We start from the raw sequence: 26,363 nt of genomic DNA, 5'->3' as shown, positions 1-26,363 counted from the left end.
CCCTCCCCATCTTGCCCCAGAAATTCTCAGTGGGGCGGAAAGATGCTGCCCTCTCACACTTGTTACCCTGGGAGGCGCCCCGCCTTCACTTCGCTCCCACTCGCTCAGTGTTGGGAGCCATGCATGGCAGCAGCAGGCACGTGAGCTTTGGGGATCCAGGACGTGAGGACAGGGACAGCCTGCACGCTGGAGCAGAGACCACCGGAGTCTTCCTGTCAGCCAAGTGCATTGCCCCGTGTAATGCACAGTGACCCACATTCTCCAGTAGCAAATGTCAGACCTCCTTCTCATCAGTGTATTCCCGAAGGAGACCAGAGGCTCATCTCAGCCCACCCCAGCAGAGGACGAGGCTCTTGCTTGCCCGAGATGAGCCTTCCTTCCTCGCTGCTTCTCTAATCAATCTTCTCTCAAAATATCTACAGTGAATCATGGTTGTTAGAATCATGCTTTTCACTTACAAAGCACTTCTGCATTCATTACCCTATTTAAACATCTCCCTGTCCTAGAAGGCACGCCGACTGTTCCAGGGTTACAAAGAAACGGAGGCCCACGGAGGGTAAGGTTCTGCGGCACGCTAGCAGTGGGACTGGGATTTGAGACCCAACCTTCTGGCTCTTACGTTGGGGTCCTTCACCTCGGCTTTTTCTAAGACCCTTCCTTTTGCCCTTGATATCAGTTTGCCTTTGTGTGCAGATGAGGTTACAAAGGTGACCACTTGTCACAGGTCACAGGGCAAACCCTGCTGCTTCTATAATATAATCATTTGCCATATTCTCTCACTGATGTTCCGGCATCCTGAAATCATGCGCCAAACTAATGGCCAAAGTTGTTTCCATTCTTCTTGTCCCTGTGTTTTTGGTGGTTACTCAAGATCGTATTACAAGCCCTCCAATCAAACCCCAATTTCTGTTTTGCTTCCTGCCCCATTGAGGACATTCCCACCGAACAAATCCCACCTATCGTCATCTAGGCTATATTATGGTCATGAGGTAATCAAAGGGTTTAGAGTAAAGAAAGGCTCTTGCCCGTGCTTTACTCTTGATCCTGCCTCCCGACTAACCCCAATGTTTCTCCATGAGGCTGCGCACCCGCCCCTGCTTCTAGAAACTGTTAATAACTCTTTTCTCAATGCCATTTACCTCTCTGTGTCATCATGCGGCCATTGTCATCTGTGAGGCCCCAGGCACACTCAGAAAGAGTTCTCTTTGTAGTTGAGTGTAGGGATGACCCAAATTCTTCACCCCACTCTGTAGCTACACCCTTAGCCAGGTAACTTTGCAGGTGACCTCCGACTGCGGGCAGGTGACCCGCCTCACTCAGGATATTGGGTTCCAGCATGTAACCTGTGTTGGCCAATGGTGTATCAGCAGGCGGGTCACAAGCAGACAGTAGAAACGGAAGGGCACCCTGGGTCTCTTCTTTTGCACCTCTGCAATTGTCATGACCACGTGCCCAGGCTAACCTGCTGGTGCCTGTCATCTCCACCAACAGTTAAATGACCCCCGGGCAGGGGAGGGATCCAGCTGAAACCAGAACCATCACCTGGCCAAGCTCAGCCAATCAGGGACCCCACAGACTTGTGAGCTAAACACATGCTTTGTATTCAAAGCCACTGAATTTTGGGGAGTGGTTGGCAGACACAGCGCCACTAATTATAGAGATGGGTGTGCCCTCTTCTAACATGCTGAGAGAACCAGGATATGGCTCGGGTGGCAGGGTACCAGTGCCCAGAGCTGACGGGGGCTTGCTTAAAAGCCAGTCAGGGGGCACTCCCTTTCCTATCCCACTGTGCTCAGGGTAGTAACCACCGACTCGGTGAGCTGTCCAGGATGGTCTGCTGGACGGTTCCTAGACAAATTTTCCTCCTTGATAAGAGGCATGAGTCATGTTAAGAACAATCTCTTTGGCTCCTCTTTACTTCTATTTCTTGGGGTGTCAGCATGTGAGGATGGGCTGCTCGGAGCTGGAGCAGCTCTATTTTGACTGTGAGAGAGAAGCCAAGAGACCTGGAAGGATATGGAGCCAGCGCCCCAGCTCTATTGAGCTGCTAAACCAGCCCTGGGTAGGACCATCTCCAGACTCTTGTCCATCAGAGAACGAAGTGCCCATTGCTTGAGTCAGTGGGAACCGGGATGTCTGTGAGTCCAGCCTGAACATCCACAAACATGCTGCCCCCAAAGCAAATCCAGCCCAAGCCTGCTCTGAACGGCTTCCCATTCTGGGGGTCTTGATGACCCGCCACGTTGTCCCTTTGAAACATCCTGATACTGGGAGCATACCTCTTACCACCCGCCAGTCCTCATCAAAGTCTTCCTATTATTTGACTGAATCCCTAGTGCCCAGTGTGTTCTTGACCAAACCCGCTCCCTCCCAGACTCCCTCGTGTGTTTAAATGTTTGTTAAACTGAATTGAACCGAATTGAAAATCAAGTTGAATTAAACTCTAATTAAATCCTGCAAGAAAGGGTGTTCTGGGCACTGGTAAGAGTGTGGATCCCCTCTCTTTTGCGAAGTTAATCCTGCTGGAGGAGAGTGTGTGCCTCCCCCCCCAGAGGCGGCTGGGCATTTCAGGCCTTCTGAGCTGATAATTGAGAGGCTCGCTCATATCCTCAGGGCGAAGGCACTGGAGGAGAGGGAGCTCCAGGCGTTAGCATCAGCTCTGAGCAGCCTCACGAGCAGAGCATCCCTCCTCCGCAAAGCCTCTGCCCCCAGCCCCTCCGGTCCGAAGGCCCTAAGACTGCGGGGCTGTGGTCCGCTCCTGGGTCTCTTCTCACTGCTTTGTGATCCTCGCAGCAGCATCACCCTGTTCATGTCCAGTTCTTTCCTGCCATCCTGGCCCCAAGTTCTCTTCTAGGCAGCCCCTCAAATGCAAGCCTCCTTTGTCCCTGCCCACAACAAGGTGGCCACCCCCACGTGACTTCTGGCTCCTGGCTCTCCCTGCCACCCGTCCCACGAGATGCCGTCACAGCCACCTTCCGAAACTCTGCTTTCATTATTCTACTTCTGTGCTCAACAACACTCAGTGGGCCTTGGCTGCTCCCAAGATCAGGTGTGAACTCTGAAGTCAGACAGTGGAACCTTCGCACAGCCTGATACACTCTGTTTATCTGACCTTTTCCTCCCACCTTCTAAACTTGAATCTTCTCCCCCTGCCAGGCTGCGCTCTCGAGGAGGCTGCCACGCACAATCCCGCCTCCTTGGTTTCTGCTCAGGTTGTCCCAGCCACTGATGATGCCCTCATGCCTTTTCTCTGTCTGTTCACCCTCGAGGCCCCACTCATGTCTCTCTCCCTCTGGTAAGTCAGCCCAGATCAGCCAAGCCTGCCGGGCTTCCTCTCCCCGAGTGCCTTGGCACTGACTGTATGTACCCGTCACTTGACTCTCAGCTCTGATGGCCTAGAATGACCAGTGACCTCTGGGGATGTGCTCACACCCCTACCATAGGATTCACTCCTCCAAAAATGATGGGATTACGACATCCTCATTCTTCTCCCTTACCGGTGCCCAGGACTCTCTTCCTACAATATTTAATGATGACATATTTCATCCTGATTTTTAATTCAGTTCAATTCAGTTCAGTTCAATAAGCATTTAAAAACATCTCTGTTGTACCGGGCCTTGTGCTAAAGCCTGGGGGCACACAAGGCTCATGGTCTGGACAAGCCACCACAACCCTTCCCTGCATGTGCTAAGTGAGACCATCTAACGGGGCTCTTGGAATGCTGGCCCTGACCCGGAGTGGGGTCCTCACGCCCCTCAGTGGCAGACAGCTCATGCTGGGGGCGCCGAGTGGGGCTGGGGGCCCTGCCCTCCATGATCTCCTGTCTGGTACTGTGGGCATAGCAGGAACACAAAGAGGCTTGTAGAATCCCAAGTTAAACAGACAGCTTTTCTGAGGGATTCACTCCCTATGATTCCCACTCTCCATTAGAAGGTAATCAAGAGCTGACATAGAATCACAGGCTGCAGAACGCTGAAGAAGGCTTTTCTCCAGCTTGGATGCTACAGCTCTTGACTTGACATGTGGCCAGAGAAGGGCCAGATGGGTTAAGTGACTTGCCAAGGTCACTTTCTCTTAAGAGGCCAGGCTAAGAAATGTCTTGGGACTTGAGTCTTCAGAAAGGAAGAGGAAGAGAGGAAACAGCCCTGTGTTATCCAGCTAGCAAGTGTCAGAGCCAGCGCGAACCCCTGCCCATGGATCCAGAGCCTGTGTCCGCAGTCAGCATGGGGCCGCCCACATTTGCTGCAGATGGGACTGTGAGTCTAAGGGAGCCAGCGGGGGGGGGGGGGGGGCACGGTTTGTGCAGGGGTGAGTACGGGTGCTGGGTGGGTGCTGTAGGGGGGCGGAGGTGGGAGTGTGGGGAAGGTGTGAGGCGGGCTGTGGCGGAGTGAGGGGTGAGTGTGGCCGGTGGGTCCTGGACTGCAAGGCAGTGCAGGGGCAAGTATCTGGGTGTCCTGCTAGGCTTGGGTGTGAGTGTGCACCCTCTCCCAGGGGCAGTTGATTTGGGCGAGCAAATCCTGGGTCTCTACCTCCCTCACCCCCTACCATCAGCCCAGCCACGCCCGGCTACCCACCTGTACTGTCGTCATAGACCACGGTGGCCGATCGCCACTTGAGGTACTGGACCAGGTCGAGGATGGCGTGGCTGAGGGAGGCGTAGTCGGGGTAGAGGTTCACGTAGAAGGTGTCCTTGTTGTCTAGCGGGTGGTGTTTCCAGCGCAGCTGGATGTGGGGCACTTCCAGAGCATTGCAGATGGACTGGACGGCGTTGGTGCAGGAGCCCTGTGATGGCCCGAAGATCGCCACCACGCCCAGGGCCAGCTGGTCACAGGCTGCAACGGAGGTGGGGGGAAGGTGAGGGGCTTAGTGCTGGGCCTCGTCAGGCAGCTGGGGGCTGTGCACACAGGGGTGCAGTGATTTCCGTGATCCCATAAACACAGCGAAGGGAGACAGCAGCTAGAAACTTCAGGGGGCAGACAAGGAAGGGTCCTTCTGAATCTTGGCTTCCTTCTCTGGAAGCTGGGGTTACAATCACCCTGACTCATGGATATTGGGAAGGTTGAGTGAGATCACGCATACGAGACCCTTAGCACCGCTCATGAAACAGAGATGGGGTTACTTTTGATGCTGTCCTCACTGTGCTGAGCACCGGCCCTGGGACACTCTGGGACCGGCCCTGATCTGGGCGGTGGGGGGAAGGCCAAGAAACAGCTAGGATGAAACATCTCCCTGTGGCAACTGTGAAACTTTTAGCCCCAGTCTGTTCCCCAAAGTTCAACGTCCTCATCTCCCGTCTTGCAGGACACTACCATGTGCCCACATCCGAGATGCATTTCAGACCAAATGTGTCCCAAACACTACCCCCTCTCCTCCTCCAGGCTCCCCTCCTCAGTAAACCACTTCTACTATCCCAGGGGCTTAGACCCTGAACATTGGCTTCCTCTTGACTCCTCTCGTTCTCTGTTGTCCCACATCCCACTCCTGCTGTGTCACCTTCGGAATGTTCCAGAATCAGAACTTCTTGCCACTGCCACCATCTTCTGCTGGCACTACAGCTTCCTCAGGGACCCTCCCTGCTTCTTACCTCTCCCAGCCTCAAGTGGTGACATCACATGTTTGCTCCAGAGGCTCCAATGTCACTTGGTCTAAAAGCTGAAGTCCTCATGGTGACAGATGAGGCCCTGCTCGCTGCAGTTCTTCCCTACCCCATCCCACCCCTGTCCTCATCACCATCACCACTTTTCTGACTTCAACTCCCATCCTTCTCTCCCTTCCTCACAGCCCTCAAGCCCCACTGGTTTCCATGATGCTCTGCAGACCCGCTAAGCACACTCCTGCCTCAGGGCCTTTGCACTTATGGTCCCTTCTAGCTGAAGTGTTCTCTGCTCAGATATCTGCATGACTTCCTCCTTCCTTTCCCTCAGGTTTCTGCATCCATGTGGTCTTACTAAAGAAGTATCACTCGCCCGACTTGTAATAAGAATCCTCCAGCCAGAATCCAAAACCCCATACCCTGCTTTGTTTCTTTATTTATTAAATGATCACCAGAAGTCTTGTTTGTTGACTTTGTCCTCCCACTAGAATGTAAGTCAAGGCAGCAAGGGCTTGATCTGTGTTGCTTATTGGTCTATCAACAATAAACGGTACCTGAATAGTACCTAAACGTGCTCAAAGCAGTACTTGGCCTGACCAGGTGCTTCACCAGCCTCTGCTGTGTGAACAAGTATTGACTCCCTGCCCTCAAATAGTTTGCATTCTTGGGTGGGGGAGGAAGCCCAGGGGCTCCTAAAAGGTGCTCCCCTCCTGGGGAGGGGCTCAGGCAGGTCAGATGGCAGGTGCTTCTGGGGAGGGCAAACCCCGATAGGCACAGCAGAGATTTGTTTATTTATTTACTTATTTTAAAAATTTTATTTATTTATTTGACACAGAGAGAGAGGTCACAAGTAGGCAGAGAGGCAGGCAGAGAGAAATAGGAGGAAGCAGGCTGCTTGCTGAGCAGAGAGCCCGATGTGGGGCTTGATCCCAGGACCCTGGGATCATGACCTGAGCAGAAGGCAGAGGCTTTAACCCACTGAGCCACCCAGGCGCCCACAGCAGAGATTTAAATGAGCAGCCCCAGGCAGCTGGGGCTCCAAGGGCAGGCACAGGCTCATGTAAGGATTGTGCCTAAAAGATCCTTAAAGTAGGACCTTTCTGGGGGCAGTCAGGGGAAGGACTCCCCAGGAGCTCTTGCCCTTTCTTCTGGCAACTCTGATTTTCCTTCGGGCTCCCACCTCTCCCACGCCCTGGCCGTGAGGGCTAGAGCATGCCTTAGAAACAGGCCTTCTTCAGGTCCCAGACACTGGGTTGGAGGACGATCATGTGACCGGTCAGAGCCAATGGGGAGCCACGGGACCTCGCACCCAGAAGGTAGGACTCTCTCTCTGCAAGGGGACATGGAAATAAGATCAGGAGCTGCGATAACCACCCTGTGCTCCCAAAGAAAGTGCAGTGCTTGTCTGAGAACAGAGTCAGTAGGCAGGTGAGCAGAGCCAAAGGTGAGGAAGAAATAAGAACCCCTGGTCAAGTGCAACCTTGGACCTTGGGTACGTGAACCAGTATGTTCTCTTTTTGCTTAAGCCACGTAGGATTTGGTGTTTTGTCCCTCGCAACCAGAGGAGCCCTAACTGATCTATCCATAGAGCGTCCACAAACTCACCAGCCTGTGGCCGTGAGAATGGTGCCACGTGCACACTTATGAACGTATGGTGCATGTAGAAGGAGGCAAGACATCACCTAAGCATTGAGGGGCAATGGATTTAGACACATCCTGGCTGCCCCAAGGGCCTCTGGGAATGACCTACTGGTCTCAGGCCACCCCTAAGATTTGCAGGGCCCCAGACCAGTCTCCAAATGGAGGCCCACATATCATATGGCTAAATATTTAAACACTATAAGCCAAGCTAACAAATTGTTATATAAAACACACCCTTTCCTCCTACCCTAACAAACACACTTCTCTAGCAACCTGGAAAATCAGGTGGGCATGGAGACTTCCCATACACAGAGATGTAGGGAAGGGTGGCACCAGCTCAAGCTTGCCCCCCTCTTTTACTGCTGGCTCGCCCTAATCCATAAGAAGGACCTTGTTCTCCATGTGGATACCCCACTCCTATGTCCGAGCTCTGTCCATATCCCTACAAACAGCTGCCCTTTGCTCACCCCTGGAAAGGGCCTAGGAGTGTGCCCCTGGCAGTATGGCTCTCCCTCTGGAGAAGAGCCCAGGGAAGAGGCTCATGCAGGCCTAGAGGTGGGCTCAGGGCCAACTGGGTAGGAAATTCAGGGTTCTAGATATTTGAAGCGAAGGCTAAAATGGCAGGGCACAGGCTCCTGGTAAGCAAGTGCCCTTTGTCCCACTGACCCTTTGTCCTGGGAGGAGATACTGACCAGGAGAGGGCAAGGGCAGCCCCCTGCCCAAAGCACAGACCCAGAGAAAGGGGCCCTCTTGCCTGGGCTAATGGTGGTCCCAGTGGATGCAGAGATGTGGAGTGGTTTTAAGTTGATCAGAATGGGTGGTCTTTAGTGTATTTTCTCCTCTTCTTTCACCTTCCCTTACTGCCTCCTGGGACCAGGAGGAAATATAGACAGTATTTTCCCTGAAATTTGTACTTCCCTCAAGAACACCAGAGAATGCCACTTGTGCCTTGGGCGAAAGATACAGCGCTCTTGGTGGGGGGAAGCTAGTTATTGTCAGGAGGCTGCTGGAGCCACATGGAACATGCACCAGGACAACCATGTATGGGAAGCAGCAAGACCAACATAGGGAACATCTCCTGGGTGACTGGGATTCCTTGTGGCCAATACCAAGTGCAGGAGAAGACGCCTAGTGGGGCACGTGGCAGCTCCCTGGTGCTCCTACAGCTGTAGAACTGGAGTCCAAGTCAGGGAAGTGCTGCTGTCCCCACTCTTGTCACCCTACAGTCAAAAAGCCTGGAGCAGCACTCCGTGTGGGATCAACCCCAGTGAAAATAAATGCTTCCAAAATAGGACCCTGGGTTTGTTGATACATTGTTCCATTTCAGGAAGTCTTCTTTTAAGGGCCCTTGCCCCAAGGAGGCCAGGCCCTGACCTGTCCATTCACTGCTCATTCATGTTGCTTCCCTCTGGCCACTTTGTCCCCTGAGAGCAGGTGCTCCATGAGGAAGAGATCATGTGTGAGTTACTGTGTAGCCATGGAGGTTAGATAAAACATGAAGGAGATAGCAACAGTGAGTGATTGCTGTCCAGGCTTGGTCACTCCCCTCAAGCTGTGGACACTCTATAAAATCTGTAAGTTTCTCTCATGCACTATCTTCTAACCCTATTTTGAACCTTCTAGCTGTCCTCTGATATCCTTGGTTTCCATCCTTTGCCTCCTATCTCTATCTTTTTCCTTTTCCTCTGGGACCCTCTGATGGATAACTTGGTCAAACGACTATTATGTTTCATTCCCTCCACTACCACTTTCAAGAATCTGCCTTTTGAATTTCCCCCTTTGATACTGCCTGGAAACAGGCAGGCAAATTCTTCCTATGCCCTCACCCCCACCCAGCCCAGCCTCTTAGATCATGGTCCCCTGCCTGGGTCCAAGGTCTAGGTATCCAGTTTGGCTGAGGCAAGGGAGAGTAGACCAAACACAAGTTATGGTTCTGCAGAGGATTATAAGGATGATCTTGAAGGAGGCAATTTTGATTTTGACATCAATTGTGAAGACAAAGTTAAAGGTGACCACAGTGATGGTGGTGAGGGTGAAGACCATACTATTGACGATCATGGCCATGGCACCGACAAAGATGGAACTGATGATAATGTTGACATTGTGGTATAATGGTGTGATGATGATAGGATTGATAATGGTAAAATCTCAATGTTGTGATGTAATAGCAATGGTGATGGTAGGAATAATGATGGTGATATGCACATTTTTGAGAGAGGATGTAATAACAGTCTGATGGTGATGACAGTAATTGTGGGATGATGTTGGTGTTGATGAGGCTGGTGATGATGATGAATATTCTGGCACCATGACAATGGTGAGGATGAGGAAGATGATGATCATGGGGTGGGGATGTTGGCAAGGGTGTGATTGATGAGATTGGTGTCGATGAAGATGTCAGTGTCATGACTGCCACTGGTAGTAGGAAAGATGATAATGATGTTGGCACTGATGAGATTGGTGATGAAGATGTCAATGTCATGACTGACAATGGTAGTAGGAATGATGGCGATGATGTTGGCACTGATGAGACTGGTGATGATGAAGCTGTGGGTGTATGGCAGTGATGGTGATGATGACAGTAGTGACCGTGATGGTGGTGGTGATGGTGTGAAGAATGGAGGTGATACCGCTGTTGATGGTGACAACAGTAACTGGTGATGGTGCATTGGCATTGATAGTAGTGACAACGGTGGTGATAGGAGGATGATGGCCATGCTGAGGTTCATCCTACCAGAGATACAGTGATTATATCTCACGGCTGGGTGCCAGGAAGCACCTGTCCAATCACCTATTTCTTCTCTTTGGCCTCTCTCCTCATCCCTTTTTCTCCCCCCTCCATGTTCCTTCCACCTTCGGAAGCTCTTCCAGCCTGGAAGAGTGCTGCTGCCCCCGAGGGACCAGGGCAGGGGTTACAGCAGCAGCAGCAGCAGCTTTATCTCCAGATGTTTCCAGGGCAGCAGCCAACTCTTGTTCTGGCAGCCCTGAGCACACACTGCAGTAATTACATTATTTGTAGCTTCAATTTGGAATCCATTTTCTGGTCATTTTACAGTAGCTCAATGGTTCACAGTCATTGCAGGAGTCCACAGCCTGAATGCAGCCCCCCTCACTCCCTTTCCATGGCAATTGTAGTTATAGCAAAAATTACCCCAATCAATTTGTGTCTTAAAAGGAATTGAGCAGCCCAGAGAATAAGTGAAGGCAGAGGAGCCTGGGGAGTGCTGGGTCGATTCCAGGCCTGCTCTGGTCAGGCTTGGAAGAAAACACAGGCACTCTCTGGGTTGCTGGCTCAGACACCATTTGGCAGTCACTCATCTTTTAATTTTCTACAAAACAGTTAAAAATAAAGACAATAAGTGAAAGTCCCTTTGAATGGGGGAAAGGCCTCTTGGGCCTCCCGTGGAGGGAAGGACTAATTCGAGTGGAGCTGGTGGACGTGCCAGGCTCTGTGCATGGTGCCCACTCCCCTGACGTGGCCCAAGGTGGCTGGATCCAGCTGTGATGGCAGGATTAATCATTCTCATTGGGTTAATTAGAATTAAGCCCAAGGTCATTCCCCAGAAGAGCCCTAATGATGCTTCAGAGGAATACATTTACAAAAACCAAAGATCAAAAGAAAAATAAAGATCATGGGAACAAGGGACTCCCCAAGGGATGGAGTGTGCCTAAGGGGGAAGCAGGATCCTGCAGAAATGCCTCCAGGGTCAGACAGTGGTGGTTCCAATGACAGCAGGGGTCTGTCTTGGGTATGGTATCTATAGGAGGGACATTAAGGGAAAGTGATGGCAGAGAGGAGCCTCTTAAACTTTTTGTATTGAGATGTAATATCATATAGTAAAGTGCATCAGTTTCAGGTACAGACTTCCATGAAATTTTACATATAATTGCATCCATGTAACTACTACTTGGATCAAAATATAAAACATTCCCAGCACCTAGGAAGGTTATCTCTTCCCCTTTCCAGTTAATATATGCTGCACACTCCTCCCTTTCCCAGAAGTGACCACTGTTTATTCACTTGACATTATGCCTATGAGGCTCATCCATGATGTTTTGTGTAGGGAGAATTTTTTCTTTTTTTTTTTTAAATTGTTAACTTAAATTCCATGAACAACTATACCCCAATCTATCCATTCTCCTGTCGATGAACCTTTAATTTATTTCCTGTAACATTCAGCTGTTATCGATAAAGTGGACAGGAATTTTCTTGCAGGCATATGTCTCACTTTAGTGGACACTTCCAAACTCCCCTGAGAAGTTCAACCAGTTTTCACTCTCACCAACACTGTGTAGAAAAAAATAAACCTCAACTCCTACCTCCCACTATACAGAGAAAATCAGTGTGAGACAGGTCCTAGAGCTAACCATGAAAGACAAAACAACAGAGCTTCTAGGACGTGGGAGCAAATCTTCATGACTCGAGGATAGACAAAAATAGAACACAAAGCCATTAACTGTAATGGAAAATATTGACAAATCAGACCTCCTTAAGTTAAGAACTTTGTTCCTCAAAAGATGTTTCTAAGACAGTGGGAAGGCAAGCTCCCTTGCTGCAAATACAGGCAATGCACAAGTCCCACAAAGGACTCCTACCTACCATATGTAAAAGATTCCTACAAGTCAATAAGAAAATGACAAGCAGCTCCATTTTAAAAATGGTTAAAAGGCTCAAAAGTCACTCCAGGAAAGAGAAGATCTGAATGATCTATGAAAATTTGAAAATATGCTCAGGACCTCTGGTTCACCAGGGAAATACAAAGTGAAACCACAATGAGATATCCACCACATGACTACCAGAAACAAAACTGACTTTATCAAGTGTTCATGATGGTGTCGATGGTTCCCCACTGCCGTGAGCCCCCCGGGGGCTTGCTGTCAGGACTCTGGAAAGCCATCTGGCTGAACACATGACATCCTGTGACCTCATACTTCCACTCCTGCGTGTCTACCCACCAAAAAACATTTGTGCATGTTTGTGCACCAAAAGATATCTACAAGAATGTTCATAGCAGCACTGCTTTCTGGGCCCAAATGGAAACAACTTGAATGTCCAATGATACATTTTAGTTTAAAAATCGTGGTGTGGGACCCCTAGGTGGCTCAGTTGGTTGGGCAGCTGCCTTCAGCTCAGGTCATGATCCCAGCGTCCTGGGATCGAGTCCCACATCGGGCTCCTTGTTCGGCAGGGAGCCTGCTTCTCCCTCTGCCTCCATCTGCCAGAGCTCGCTCTCTCTCTCTCCCTCTCTCTCTGACAAATAAATAAATAAAATCTTAAAAAAAAATTGTGGTGTATTAGTATAGTGGACCACTACACAACAATAAATAGATTCCTATTATATCCAATAACATAGATGAATCTCAAGGGTATATTCTACACACTGCCAAAATGTACACACTGGTATTCTATTTATGTAAAGTTCAAAAACAGGCAGAGGAGCATATGTATGGCACTGGTAGTCAGAACAATGGTTCTTTAAGACAGCAGTGAAGAGGCAAAAAGACATAATATAGGAGAAGATGTGGACGATAATCACATAATCACACACACACACACACACACACACACACACACACACACACACACACACATCCAGGGATCACAGTTTAAGAGGTGAAGACTTGACCTTGTCTGGGGACTTGGGGTGGGCTCCTCTGAAGACCTAGACAAGTAGCAGGGCAGGGGAGGGATAGGGAAGGGGCATCACAAAGAGAATAGCAAGTGCAAAAGCCCTGTGGTAGGAGAAAGCATGGCACCTGGAGGACCGCAGGCAGGGCTAGAGCCCAGAGGCCAGACGTGGTTGGAAAGTCACATCTGGGCTGGACTGGACAGGTCCCCATGGGCTCTGATGATTCGGAGAAAGAACAACAGGACACACCAGCTGGAGTTTTAAGCAAACAAGTCAGGTGGTGGGGGATGAGGGGGTGTGGCTTTGGTCCCATGGCCCCATCTGGCTGGACTTCCAAAACTGGATGTTTCTGTCCCAGATCTACTCACCCGCTACCTGGCAGTTCCACATCGCATGGAACTCTAAGTTCCCACTGGAGGAAGTACCTCAGAAGACTCTGGGGTTCTGCCCTGGGCTCACTGCTGGCTGGGGAAGGCCCCTGCGCTCACTCGCAAGTGTGCTACTGAAGAGTCGTCATATTATTTTAGTGACTTTTAGAAAAAATGGACAGAATACCCAGTCTAGCCCTTTGGGGTCATCGTGCCCACGTAAACCTCTGTTCTGATTCCAGGCGTTTGTTCTGTGTCCTCACCTTTTCACTGAGCATTTTTGGTTGAGTTCAGTCACTTTCTAGCTGGACGAGGCCAGGCAGAGGATGCCAGCAGGGGCTCTCAGTGGGGAGGTGGATAGCTGACTGTAAGTGTTGGCCACAAGGCATGCGGAGAGAGAGCTGAGAGGATGCGGGTAGAGAGGACAACAGGCCAGCATAAGGAGAAGGGTGATGGGCAAAGGACCACTCTCCGAGGCTAACAGGGTGGGGTTCTTCCAGTTTGTGTGCAGGCTGGCTCTGAGACTCAGGGAAGGGTCAGGGGTATTGTGCTCAATGTCAGGGATCCTGTGCCCTTCAGTTTACAAGGCATGGAGGAACAGGGCAGGTGAGAGAGGGACCAACTGTGGAGAAAGTACTTGTAGATGAGGCCCTGAACCTGATGGCTCAGTGGGTAGAGAGCAAACCAACCAAACTAATAAGAGCAAAGTCAGTATAGTTACCTTGTACATGCCAGACACTGTTCTAGGCACTTCACAGAAATGGCTCCATTTTGTAGAAGAAAAAAAAACTGAGGCACAAAAAACTGAGGTACAAGGTATATTGTTCAAGGTCACAACTAATATCAGAATGGACAAGGTACAAGGCTAGGCAGTCTGGCTCCAAGCTCATGCTACACTGCTCTTCTATGCTAAGATGTTTACACACAATGGGGCTTTGGAAAACTGAGCCACCCCCAGGAAGCACTTTGGCAGGTCTATACTTGGGAGTCCAGGAGATCTTGATTAGCTACTGGGAGCCCCTTAGAAAGACCAAGGGGATATTTTGGATGAGCCTCAGTCTACCCAACATGCATGAAGGACACTGTCATTAAGTTCAGCCGACAGGGGCCCTGAGTAATGTTGCTCAGGCTCTCATGCCCCATTCTCACATCATTCATTCATTGTTTTATCCAATAAATATTTCAATGAGTAGTTACTACATACCAGTCTTTTAGATGCTAGGGTTTTATCAGTTAACAAGAAAGAGCCTTCCTTCCAGTAGTATTGGAGAGAAGGGGAAACACATCAAATACACAACATTATTTAACTACAAATTGTGGTACGTGTCTTGAAGAAGAAAAGCAAGGGATTATGATGGCAAATTGTAGGAAAAATGACCTTGTCTTCCCTGGGAGTGAGATTCCTTAGGTCTGAGATTTTTAAATGGAGTTCCAGGGAACTCTAGGGATATATGGAAGCTATTTCTAGAGTTATCTGAGCCTCTAAATTAATTTCAATTAAATGTGTGTGTGTATAAGTTGTATTTTTAAAAGAGTAACGAAGGAGCATATGTGTATACTCAAATGTGCTATATGTCACCTTGGAAACTGCTAGCTCATTCAGGTACTGACAAGTTGCTTTTTTTTTTTTTTCCCCCTGAGGATCTTGGAATAAAGTTCTCCCATCCTTTCTGTGCAGTCATTGGAGCTTATTGTATATGTATCACTAATAAAGAAGGATGCAACCCGACATTTGTTTTGTTTTATTTTGTAAAATTCAGGTGTGAGGAAAACTGACTGGATTTAGTAAAGCTTATTTTTATGACTCACAATTTTCCTGCTATCGTGCAGCTAAAACAAAATATGGAAATGTACTGAATGCTGAGGCTAATGTCAAACTTCAAGTGTCATCCATAGACTCTGGGGTCAAACTGTGTGAGCCATAGAAGAAGCTTCTAGAAGAAGCCATAGAAGAAGCTTGTTTTTTAGTAAGTCTTTTATGGCAACTCAATGTTGCATATTTTAATTACTGATATTCTGGGTAGGATTTCAATGAAAGGAAAACAAGTTTGAAAATTCCAGCTTCAGTTCAAAGGTGTTGGGGATATGGGCTGACCTCTACATTTCTACCTCTTCAGCCCCATCTCAGGCCTCATTCTCTACCTCCTCCCATGGCCCCTCATTCCCTCATGGCACCTGCCAGTGAAATTCCTGGTGGACAGCCTGGGGAATGACACAGCCTAAGCTGAAATGGAAATGAAGCAGATTCCCAAACCAGGAGACATAGACTCTGAGCCTCAAGCCCACCAAAAGCTGGAACCCGGCATCAGGACCCTGGACAGCAAACAAGGCTGCCTCTGTCCCCACCCTGAAAGATAACAGTCAAGACTGCATACTCACCCTTCTTGGTGGCCTCAAAGCTATCATGAAAGTGAATCCTCTGGATGTCATAGGTCAAGGTTGTGTTGGGCAGCAGAGTCCTGTTCCTGTTGATGATGTTGGCAGAAAATCGAAAGGCATGCTCCTCAGCATTCATGACCTGGGCATTGGGGCCATCCGCATACTCGAAGATTCCTCCTGTAAGAGATGGGTAAAATCGTGTGTGCTGTGGAAGGGGAAGGGCATGTTAACAAAGATGCTTGGCTCGAAGGTTTTATGGACAAGATTCCCCCTGCCAAAAGTGTTCAATATTATCCTAGATAATTCCATGCATAGAAATTGACTAGAGCGTAAGAAAATACAAAGATCCTCCTAGTTTATTTCACTCAGCCAGCAACAGAGACTGACACCACAGACTGACAAAACAGCCAAATAAAATGACCAACTTAGTAATATTGCTATGAAAATTCCCATAGAGTGCTGGCAAGTAGAATCTATTAGAATATTACCGGGAAAACATACCATGACCAGGTATAGTTATGTTCAATATAAAGAAAGGGAGGTTCAACATAAATCTATGAATATCATTCCATCAATAGCTCAAAGGAAAAAAATAACATATGATCAACTCACAAGATGTAAAAAGGCATCTGATAAAATCCAAACTCCACTGATGTTAAGAATGCTTAATAAACTAGCACCAGAAAAGTTACTACCTTGAAGCATCTTTAGCTCAAATCTGCCTTCAATATCACACTAACGGTGAATACTAGAGACATTCTCATTAAAGAGATAAAGGAGGGGTAAAGATTCACACCACACCATTAACCAACAAAACAAGAAAGAAAAAGAATTTAGAGACACACCTCTTGGAAGGAAAAAAAAAATCCTGCAAATTATATAAATATTTTCCTGCAAAACCTTAATCCCCAAACACAAAAACTAGTTAAGAAGTAGCAGGAGCAGGGCACCTGGGTGGCTCAGAGGGTTAAAGCCTCTGCCTTCAGCTCAGGTCATGGTCTCAGGGTCCTGGAATCTAGCCCCGCATCGGGCTCTCTGCTCAGCAGGGAGCCTGTTCCCTCCTCTCTCTCTGCCTGCCTCTCTGCCTACTTTTGATCTCTCTGTCAAATAAATAAATAAAATCTTAAAAAAAAAAAGAAGTAGTAGGAGCAGGAGGGTCGAGTTAAATAACCAGTTAGCACAAATTAATACAATTTCTTTATATCAGCAACAACTGTAAGAAAACTTAATGGTAAAAGATCTCCTTTCTAAGATCAACAAAAATATTACACAGTGAATAAGAAAACAAATAAGACGCGAGCAATCTCAGCACTGAAAATGACAAAAACTGGGGCGCCTGGGTGGCTCAGTGGTTTAAAGCCTCTGTCTTCGGCTCAGGTCATGATCTCAGGGTCCTGGGGTCGAGCCCCACATCAGGCTCTCTGCTCAGCAGGGAGCCTGCTTCTTCCCCTCTCTCTCTCTGACTACTTGTGATCTGTCTGTCAAATAAATAAATAAAATCCTTAAAAAAAAAAAAAAAGGAAAATGACAAAAACACTACAAGGGAGGGATGTAACAGCAGACCTCGATGAGGAGACATGGCATGGTCCATGACAGTTAGGCTCAAAAATAGAGGTGTCAGTTTATTCCAAATTAATTTTTCAGTTTAATGCAATTCCAATCAGAATCACAGAAGGGTTTTTTCTTTTACTGGACAAGATGACTCTAAAAATGCTCAGGAAGACTAACCAGGAGATAGCAGCCTAAAGAGATGACAGGTGATCTGCACTGCTGGATTTAAAAAGCTTCACAAAAGCCAAAATAATTAAAAACATGTCCTAATGGCATATGAAAATGCAGACAGATCAATGGGATAAGATAAAAAGCCCCCAGAAAGAGATTCAAGTAGAGATAAGTATTTAAGACATGACAAAGGTGGTTGTTTCCAATCAGTAGGTAAAATATAAATTATTCATTAATTGAGCTGAGACAATTATTCAATTATTTGGGAGAAATTTAAGTTAGATTCCAATCTTAAACCATATATCAAAATAAGTTCCAAATGGATTAAAGATTATAGAGCAAGAAATTAAGGGAAGGAAGGAGGAAAAAAGAAACAGTATAAAGGTACCAAAAAAGAAGAGGTACGTGAATATTATACAATATTGAGGTGGAAGAGCTCCTTCTAGGCATTATAATAAAGTCAGAAACCAAAGAAGAGATGCTGATAACATCACAGAAATAATATATATCAAGTAATAATATATCAAAACTCTCATGAACAAAATTAAATGGCAAACATCAAACTTGGAAAAATATTTATAACATATTTGGCAGTATAAAAGTTGATGTTTTTATTTTATAAAATAAATACTAAAAAGTCAACAAAAAAACACAAATACTCCAAGAGCAAAATGTGCAAAGGGCAAGCATGGGCATTTTGCTAAAGAAAAAATAATACAAAGCAGCTATTAACATATGAAGAAATGTGTGTCTCCCTAAAAATCAAATTAACTCCATTTCAGTCAACAGTGAGATACCACGTCTTGCCTGTCCCACTGGCAAACATAAAATAACTTAAGACACCCAGGTTTGCTGAGGGCGTTTGGAAACAGACACTTGCTTGACTGTTGATGGAAGTGGCAACTGGTATACCTCCCCTTCCTGGTGGCCATCAGCAAATACCAGAAGCTTTAAAAATGCTTAGGTCTTTTACTCTTCTCCTTCTCCGATTGACTTATTTTGCTAAGCATGATACCCTCTAGTAAATGAAACAAGATGGAATTGGGAGGGAGACAAACCATAAGTGACTCTTAATCTCACAAAACAAACTGAGGGTTGATGGGGGGAGGGAGGTTGGGAGGGGGGGTGGGATTATGGACATTGGGGAGGGTATGTGCTATGGTGAGTGCTGTGAAGTGTGTAAACCTGGCGATTCACAGACCTGTACCCCTGGGGATAAAAATATATTATATGTTTATAAAAAATAAAATTTAATAAAAAAAATGCTTAGGTCTTTGATTCAATATTTCTCCTTGATTCAATACTTCTGTTTCTAGGAATTGACTCTGATAGCAACAATGGACACACCGATCACGTATGGAGGGGAGGATCTAGGGATGTCCAACACCAGAGAAGGAGTCCATAAACTGTAATAAGCTATATATTTCCATGTAATAGCAAAAATTTAATGATTTGGGAAATACCCACGACATATTTTTAAGTGAAAAACAAAGGTTATAAAGTTGGAGATGCAGTGCAATTCCACGTTAGAAGAGGGAGAACAGAAGGAAGATAAGGAGGAATCTATACCATTGACTGAAAAATAGGAGGGGTTTCTAAACAACACAAGTGAACAGTCCTATTGTGGTAGATTTCTTATTTCGTTCTCTGTGCTTACTCTTTATTTTCCAAATGAAGCTTTATGTTAACGTCTTTACTCTTTTAAAAAATCGACTTCATGGCGGTATTATTTATGTTAAGAAATTCCACAAAATGCATCTTGTTTTAAGTGTACAATGATTTTTGGATAAATTTATGGCATTGTGTGACCATCATTACAATTCTGAACATTCCCGTTACCCCAGAGAGATCCCTTGAGCCTGTTTACGGTCAATCACGGTTTTCAGCCCCAGCCCCAGGCAACCACTAATTTACTTTCTGTCTCTAGAGATTTATCTTTTCTGGACATTTCATATAAATGGAATCATGCAGTAGGTGCTCTTTGGGTCCTTTTGCTTAGCACATTTTTGAGCTTTATCCACATTGTAGCACATCTCAGTGCTTCATTCCTTTTTAACTGTTAAATAATGGTACTTTCTACAGTATTTTATTTACCCATTCACCACCCAGTTAATGGCTATTTGGGTTGTTTCCACCATTAAGAAAATTTTTTTTAAGTATTTTAAAAAGTGAACAAATCAATGTGCCCCCCAACCCAGTCCTCTAGCAGGCTTACAATCTGTAACACGTAGTGTGCACGCATGGGAGTCTGCGTGGGTGTGCATACACAGGCTGGGAAAGCACATATAACAGGATGAGAAGAATACATCCCAAAATGTCAAGAGGGCTTCTCTCTGAGTGGCAAGATTATGGGAGACTTTAATTTCCTTCTTTGTGTTTTTCTGTATTTTCCAAAAGTTCTGCAGTGAACATGTGTTCTATTTCTAATCAGAAGAGCCATCGTGTGATGGTGTGTATGTGTTTAAAGGAAAATAAATGATCAAAATACCATATGATCCAGTAATTCTAGGGATTTTAATTTACTGCTCGGGATTTAGCATTTTTAGGGATATAAATTTAGAATAACTTAGAGATACATAAATACATTTATGTCGAAGGATATTCTTGACATAATATTGAAAAAATAGAAACAACTTAATGTCCCAAAGTAGGAGACTATTTGATGTATTAAAAGCCATCCATATGGCAGAACAACTTGCAGGCATTAAAGAGTGAGGGTACAAGATGGTATGACATGGTATCTGGGATTTGCTTCAAAATCATAGGGGAGGGGTAGTTGTGAAGGGGATACAAATAGGTCTGGAAAGGTCATGGGTTCCTGGTTGCTGGGGCCAGGTGGTGGGTACACAGGGATCCATTATACCATTTTCCCTAAATGGATATGGCAGACATCCTCCGTAATAAAATATTATTTAAATCATTGTATAAATAAGACAAAATGAACAAATCATGGTAGTACAATCAGAAAAGAGACACAATATTATTTGCAGACGTTTATTACTGTTTTCTTAACAACTCAAGAGAATCGGATGGAAACCTACTAGAAGCCAGACAGCTCCTCAAAGAGCCAGCATACAAATACAGAAAAAATGTACAGCCTTCCTATACATCAGCAATAAACAGTGAGAAATTATAAGGAAACAGAGAGACCCTATTCACAAAGGCAACAACGAAAAAAATAAAATACTTTAAAATAAATGTGCAATTCTTATATCAAGGAAACTACAAAACTTTACTGGAGGACATAAAAGGAGGCTTGAATAAATGGAGAGCCATAACTTTCTCCTGGAAGAGAAGGCTCAATATTGTAAAGATGTCAGTTCTCCTCAAATTAATTTATATATTTAATGCAATTCCAATTAAAATCAAAAAGGACATACCAGAAGGGCATACACCAAAATGTTAACAGAGGTTCTTTCTAGAAAGTAAAAAGATAATGGATTGCTTTGCTTAGTGCTTTTTTCCTCAAGTCCTCTGCACTGAGCAAGAGCTTTGGTAATAAGGAAAAAAGCTTTTAAAAAATGCTCTTAAGGAATACCTAATGATACAGAAAATGCCCCAAATGCCCCCAACAAAGCAACAAAATTATATTACAGTTTGAATTCTATTTATCAAACTGAAAACACATTATCTATATCTATAGAAGAAAGACTGGAAAGATTTGTACCAACATTTGACCAGTGAGTATTTCTGGATAGAAGGGGTTTATGGATATTCTAGCTTGTTCCTTGTATTATCTTGATTTTTCCAGGTTACTGACAATAAATATGCATTCTTTTTATTATTTTAAAATGTAAAAACAACAACAAAAAATTATTCAAGGGAGCCCGGGAAGAAGTGTAGTCATTACAGATCTCCAGCCTAAAAAGGGTCAAAGGTCAGGGGACAAGGAGACATTTCCGAGGGTTTTACTCCTTCCCGGCCTCTCACATCTTGGCAGTTGGGCTACAAAGGAGCAGGGCTGATAGCTCACTAGGGGACACATCTCAGGCACTGAGATCCCAGCTTGGGGGGTATGCCATTCAGTTCCATAAACACCCACCAATCTCTGCCACATTCCAACATGCCACTGAGTCCTAGCACATCAAGAAAACTTAACATCAGGCTTCTGCCCCACAGAAAAGCTCGGGCAACCACAAGCAGACAATAACCAGCCAATGTGTGGGGCTCAGCTGTTGGACGCAAAAAAGGAAATGTTCCCAACTCAAATTCTGATGACGATTATGCCTCAGTCTGAGCCTTAGCCCTTTCCACTGGGGAAGTTTCTCAATCTCTCTGAGACTCAGTTTCTGCATCTGCAAAATGGGGCACCTACTTCCAAGGGTTGACCATTGCAAGGAAGAAAGAAAACAATGTAATGAAATGCATGTCATGTGGTGAGAGCTTAATTCATGACAATTCTTAAAAGAATGCCATTTAGAAGAACAAAATCAATTTTAAACTTCTCTGTTCTAGGCCAGTGGTCGACAAGCTTTTTCTGGAAAGGACAAGACAGTAAATATTTTGGCTTTGTGGACCAGATGGGTTTACTTAACTCTTCCTTCGGAATGTGAAAGTGATAGACAATGGGTTTGCAAACAAGTAGAGCTGCGTTTCAATAAAACTTTACTTACAAAAACAGGGGCCAGCTGGATTGGGCCAGTGGGCTGCAGTCCATCCCCTCTCCTAGGGGAAGGGCAGCCTTTATCTTAAAGGGAAAAGTCCCGGAGGGCCTGGAGAAGGTAAGACTGTGATAGTACTAACTTGCTGGGCAAAGGATCCCAAGATGTGATGTTGAGTTTTGAATGGGGAGGAGGGGAGAAGGGCCTAAAAGGAAGGCAACAGCTAGGACGTGGACCCAAAAAGGGAGAAAGGAGGAGACGATGACTCATGGCCAAGGGTGGATGAGGCTGGTACGAAATCCTCCATGGCAGGAAGGGGCTAGGTTAGCACAGTGGTGCCCAGTGCTTCCTTTCCAGTGAGCCTGCACTGAGCTGTCACCTTCCTTCCTTACAGGAGACCTGACCCTGAGTTAATTCGGTCACAGAAAATGGACACCAGATTGTGCTCTTTGGGGAAAGTGAGGGCAGGGTCCAGCACATGGTGAACTGGGGCAGAAAGAAGATAAGAGGTGCAGGAGGTGGGATGAGAGAGAAGACAAGTCAGAATAAGCAGAGATTCAGAGAAACTGGAAACCCAGGAACAGTGTCAGAGATGCTGCCAGGAAGAGACTGCCCCTCCCCCACTCCCAAACCCAGTGCAAGGATAGGCATCATTCTACTTGAACATGTCAAGGGCCAGGTGACCCCAAACATTTCAGTGTCTCGGGACACCCCAGCAACAAATATTTGGGTGAACATAGAGGTTCAGAGAGTAGGTTCTGGAAGCAGCAGAACTGGGTTTGAACCTTCCATACATAGGTTGCACTTTTCTCTAGAGAATTGTTCTCAGCTGAAGGAAGACACCTTGCCCAGAAGGTTAGCCCACTCACTTTGACCCTGGGGGCAGTCTGCAGTCACTGATGACTCATGCACACTGGGGCTCAAAAGGGTGGTACCCTGGCCTCTGGGATGCATGCATGCCCCAGAGCCCCCCTAGCACCTCCATGCTGTATCAGGCAAATCCAGATCTCACCAAGGCGGCATCTTTACCTACCCTGTCCCTGTCTCTACCCTGCTTTGCTTATTTGCTGACAGGGTTTTCCTAAAGAACTCTCTTCCCCTCTATCAACCTTGTGTATCTCAATCCCTGCCTCAGGCTCTGCATCTGGGAGACCTAACCTAAGATGGGAGTGGCATGACTCCAGGGGAAGTATCAATCACACTATCTTTTCATGCTTTTGAAGGAAGGGAAAGGGAACAGTGAACCTCCCTAATTGACAAACTGTCAACGGTTCTTCTACCTTCTCCCTACCTACCTCTTGACCTCTTTCCCTTTTGTGCAGGGGTCTGTACAGATTCAGAACCTTTGGAAGCTCCAGGTCTGATGGGCTAGGGTTCTGATTCATGGAAGAAAAACTGCTTTGGGTCTTGATTTCCGGAGGGAGCACCCCGCCCCACTTAGAGACAGTTCCCCCACTCAATTGGCTCCTCTCCATTTTCTCCCTTCCCATACATTCCTCATGATCGTTATTTAAAGAGGCTAATAAGTAGGTTGGCACCGTTGATTAATGCATAATCTTAATCATGATTGCATAGTGTAATTGGCATTAATTTGAAGAGCCAGTTCATTATGAAAATAATTGTCACTGCTTTCTGCTTTAATAAAATGGAGCAGAGACACCAGGGCTGCGGAAGAACTGGGGTGGGTTGTGTGTATGTGTGTGAGAGAGAGAGAGGGAGGGAGAGAGAGAATTAAGTCCCAGAAGATGTAAGCAGGGGTGGGGCACAGCTGGAACAGGAACATTTTCTTCAAACAAAATCTTGAGTGGAAGTCCACTGGGTAAAAATAAAAATAATAATAATAATAATAATAAACTGATGTGTCAGAGATGATGTTGAGTGCTTTCCACACTCTTCATTGAATACTCACAGAACCTCTACAAACCCATTAGCTAGAAAGTATTATTGTCCCATTTCACATAAGAGAAAACTGAGGCCCAGGGAGGTTCGGGATGCTGTTATAACTATTCCATAGTAGATTCCCTTCTGCAACCAAAGCCAGCTTGTTAGAGTTAATTGTGAAATTTTCAAAGTGAGCCAGCAGCTTGAAATCAGCCACGGTGAGAGTATTTACACCACGGAAATAAGCAGATGCTGCAAATTAGGGCTTTTTCCCCTAGAAAGTGTGTTTAACCAGCATACCGCTGCCCAAGCTTCTTTCTACCATCTGGGCACTTAGAGACTTGACAGCATGGTTCCCGAGAAGGCTCTGCAAGCCTCCAGGGCTCCAGCAAGCACAGCGCAAAAAACACTAGTTCAAACCTCCCCTGATCTCCGGGGTGGTACTGAGGGCCAGGGGTCGGGGAAGGAGGGATTGAATTAGCTGTGCCAACCAGGACCAGCTGATTCTGATCCCTCTACCATGATGTGCTGTTGTATGTTTTGAGAAAAATTCTGAATACCTTAAGCGAAAATGCCCTCTTTTTTTTTTTAGAAGTAGGTTCCACGCCCAGTGTGGGGCCCAACAGGGGACCTGACCGAACTCATGACCCTGAGATTTAGACCTGAGCTGAGATCAAGTCGAGTCAGACACTTAACCAACTGAGCCACCCAGATACCCCCTAGACACCCGTATTTTTAAAAATTCCTTTTTCTATCTCTAGAAATGTGCCCCATGGTGGAATTTCCCTGCCTCCCAGGTGAGCCTAGGACCACCTGTGTGTGACCTCAGAAAACGGGAGGAAAGACTGTCCGGGCTGCTGGGCCAGGCTTCCTCCCTGCAACATTAAGGGCAAGGACCCTGGCGGTCCCCCCACCCCGCCACACACACACACATTTCCTCCTGTCAGATGGCCCTAGAGACACCCAGAGTTACAGGTCTTAGGACAAGGACGGTAAAAGGCTGAGTCCCTTTGCTTAAGCCCACGACCTCATGACTGTCTACGGCTGCTCTAGAGCCTGTTGAGCTTGTCCTTTCTCTTGAACAACTCTGTGCTCCTGAGTTTGGCCCTGGCAGAAGCAGCCCAGCCCTGAGTGTGGGGAGCCCGGGAGACTCGGCGGGGCCTGCGCTTGCTTCCCCCCTCTGTCTGGCAGCAGAGTCCCAGGAGACACCCACGTTCCCACTACCAGGCCCAGGCACTGTCTGTCCTCTGGGGCTTGAGTCTGCTCTTTCTTTTCTGGTCCGCTTTGTTCTTTTTCTGAAGTTTCCAAGGTGTCGTGGAGATTAATTGAGACGCTGATCAGTGAGATTATTGCTAACAGCCTCTTCACGGGGCCCGCCTCCCTGTCTGTTCTGATCAAGTTCTCTCCTCTCCCTGCCAGGGCCCCTGCGGCTCTGTGCAGCCTGTGCGTTGGAAGAAGCAGGCTCTGCTCTCTACTGTACCTTAGCCAGCCTTTGGGGGACCCTGACGGTGCCTCTGAACTTGGTTTTGGGCCTCTGTATGCTGTTGTCTCAGCAGGAGGAGGAGTCGGGGGACAAGTTTGATAGCTTTCCCTGCTGGGCATAATGTGGAGTTTGTAGAAGGCAAGCAGTGCCTAGCAGGAAAGGCCCAAGGATGGGTTTTCTGAGGTTATGGGTAAGGAGATGGGGCAAGGAGTAGGTGTGTCTCCCCTCATGTTCATTTGTTAGTTCATTCATTCATTCATTCATTCATTCCCCAAGCAGTTTATTGGCTACAGCTGGGGACACAGCTCTATGCTGGTCACTGCGTGAGTCAGCCAGTGCCTGGGCATCCTCCCAGCCCTTCAGAAGCTCACAGCTTGGAAAAGAAGATGAGAGGAGGGGTGCAAATCAAAACACTATATGGCTAAAAATTCTCCATGTGATGAGAATGTCAGAAAGCTGGTGAAACTCATAAGAGTGCCATGGAGGTCTTCATGGAGGAGGTGGCATCTGAGTGTCTCGAGAGCTAAGCTGTGGAGGGAGTGCAGCAGCTGACGGCAAGTGGGGCGACTGGCCCTAGATGGGCGTCCTGGGCAGGAGGAGGGAGGGGACCTGCCCAGAGGAGGGAGGGGACCTGCCCAGAGTCACACAGTTGGGAAGCCGTGGGGTCCACTGAAACCAGCCATCTAGCTGCAGCACCCACACACCTGACCATACGTCTGTCCTCATCCAGACCCTCTCCCAGACCCCGTGTCCCTTTGGCACCTCCTCACTGACCTCCTGCCTGGATCCCATTCGCCTACCCTCCAGTTTTGCCCTCCCTCCTCCATGTCTCCATTTCATCTTCTGAAAAGAAGGATATTAGCGGCATTTACAACACAGAGCTATTTTGAGGACTAAATGGCAAAAATCATCTCAGGGCCACAGTAAGCCCTTGAGAGGGGTAAGAAGTTACTATTGTGAGGGCCCAAGGAAGCTGGGGAGCACTTCCCGGAGACGGGGCATCCAGAGAAGAAGCAGACCCAGTAGGGCCCCAGGGGAGGGGCTCCTGATTGAGTCCTGGGGCCT

At 47.0% G+C, this 26,363-nt stretch overlaps 1 protein-coding gene across 1 annotated transcript in view; it reads right to left on the bottom strand.

The window, feature by feature from the left end:
* Positions 1 to 26,363, bottom strand: part of GRIK3 (glutamate ionotropic receptor kainate type subunit 3) — a 224,100-nt gene that overhangs the window by 76,398 nt on the left and 121,339 nt on the right. The window contains 2 exon segments of the mRNA XM_047728335.1: positions 4,575 to 4,832; positions 15,612 to 15,788. Coding sequence (XP_047584291.1) covers positions 4,575 to 4,832; positions 15,612 to 15,788 — 435 coding nt within the window.

Source organism: Lutra lutra, chromosome 4, assembly GCF_902655055.1.
Source record: "Lutra lutra chromosome 4, mLutLut1.2, whole genome shotgun sequence".
Taxonomy (NCBI): domain Eukaryota; kingdom Metazoa; phylum Chordata; class Mammalia; order Carnivora; family Mustelidae; genus Lutra; species Lutra lutra.
This window is presented reverse-complemented; position numbering and strand designations above follow the sequence as displayed.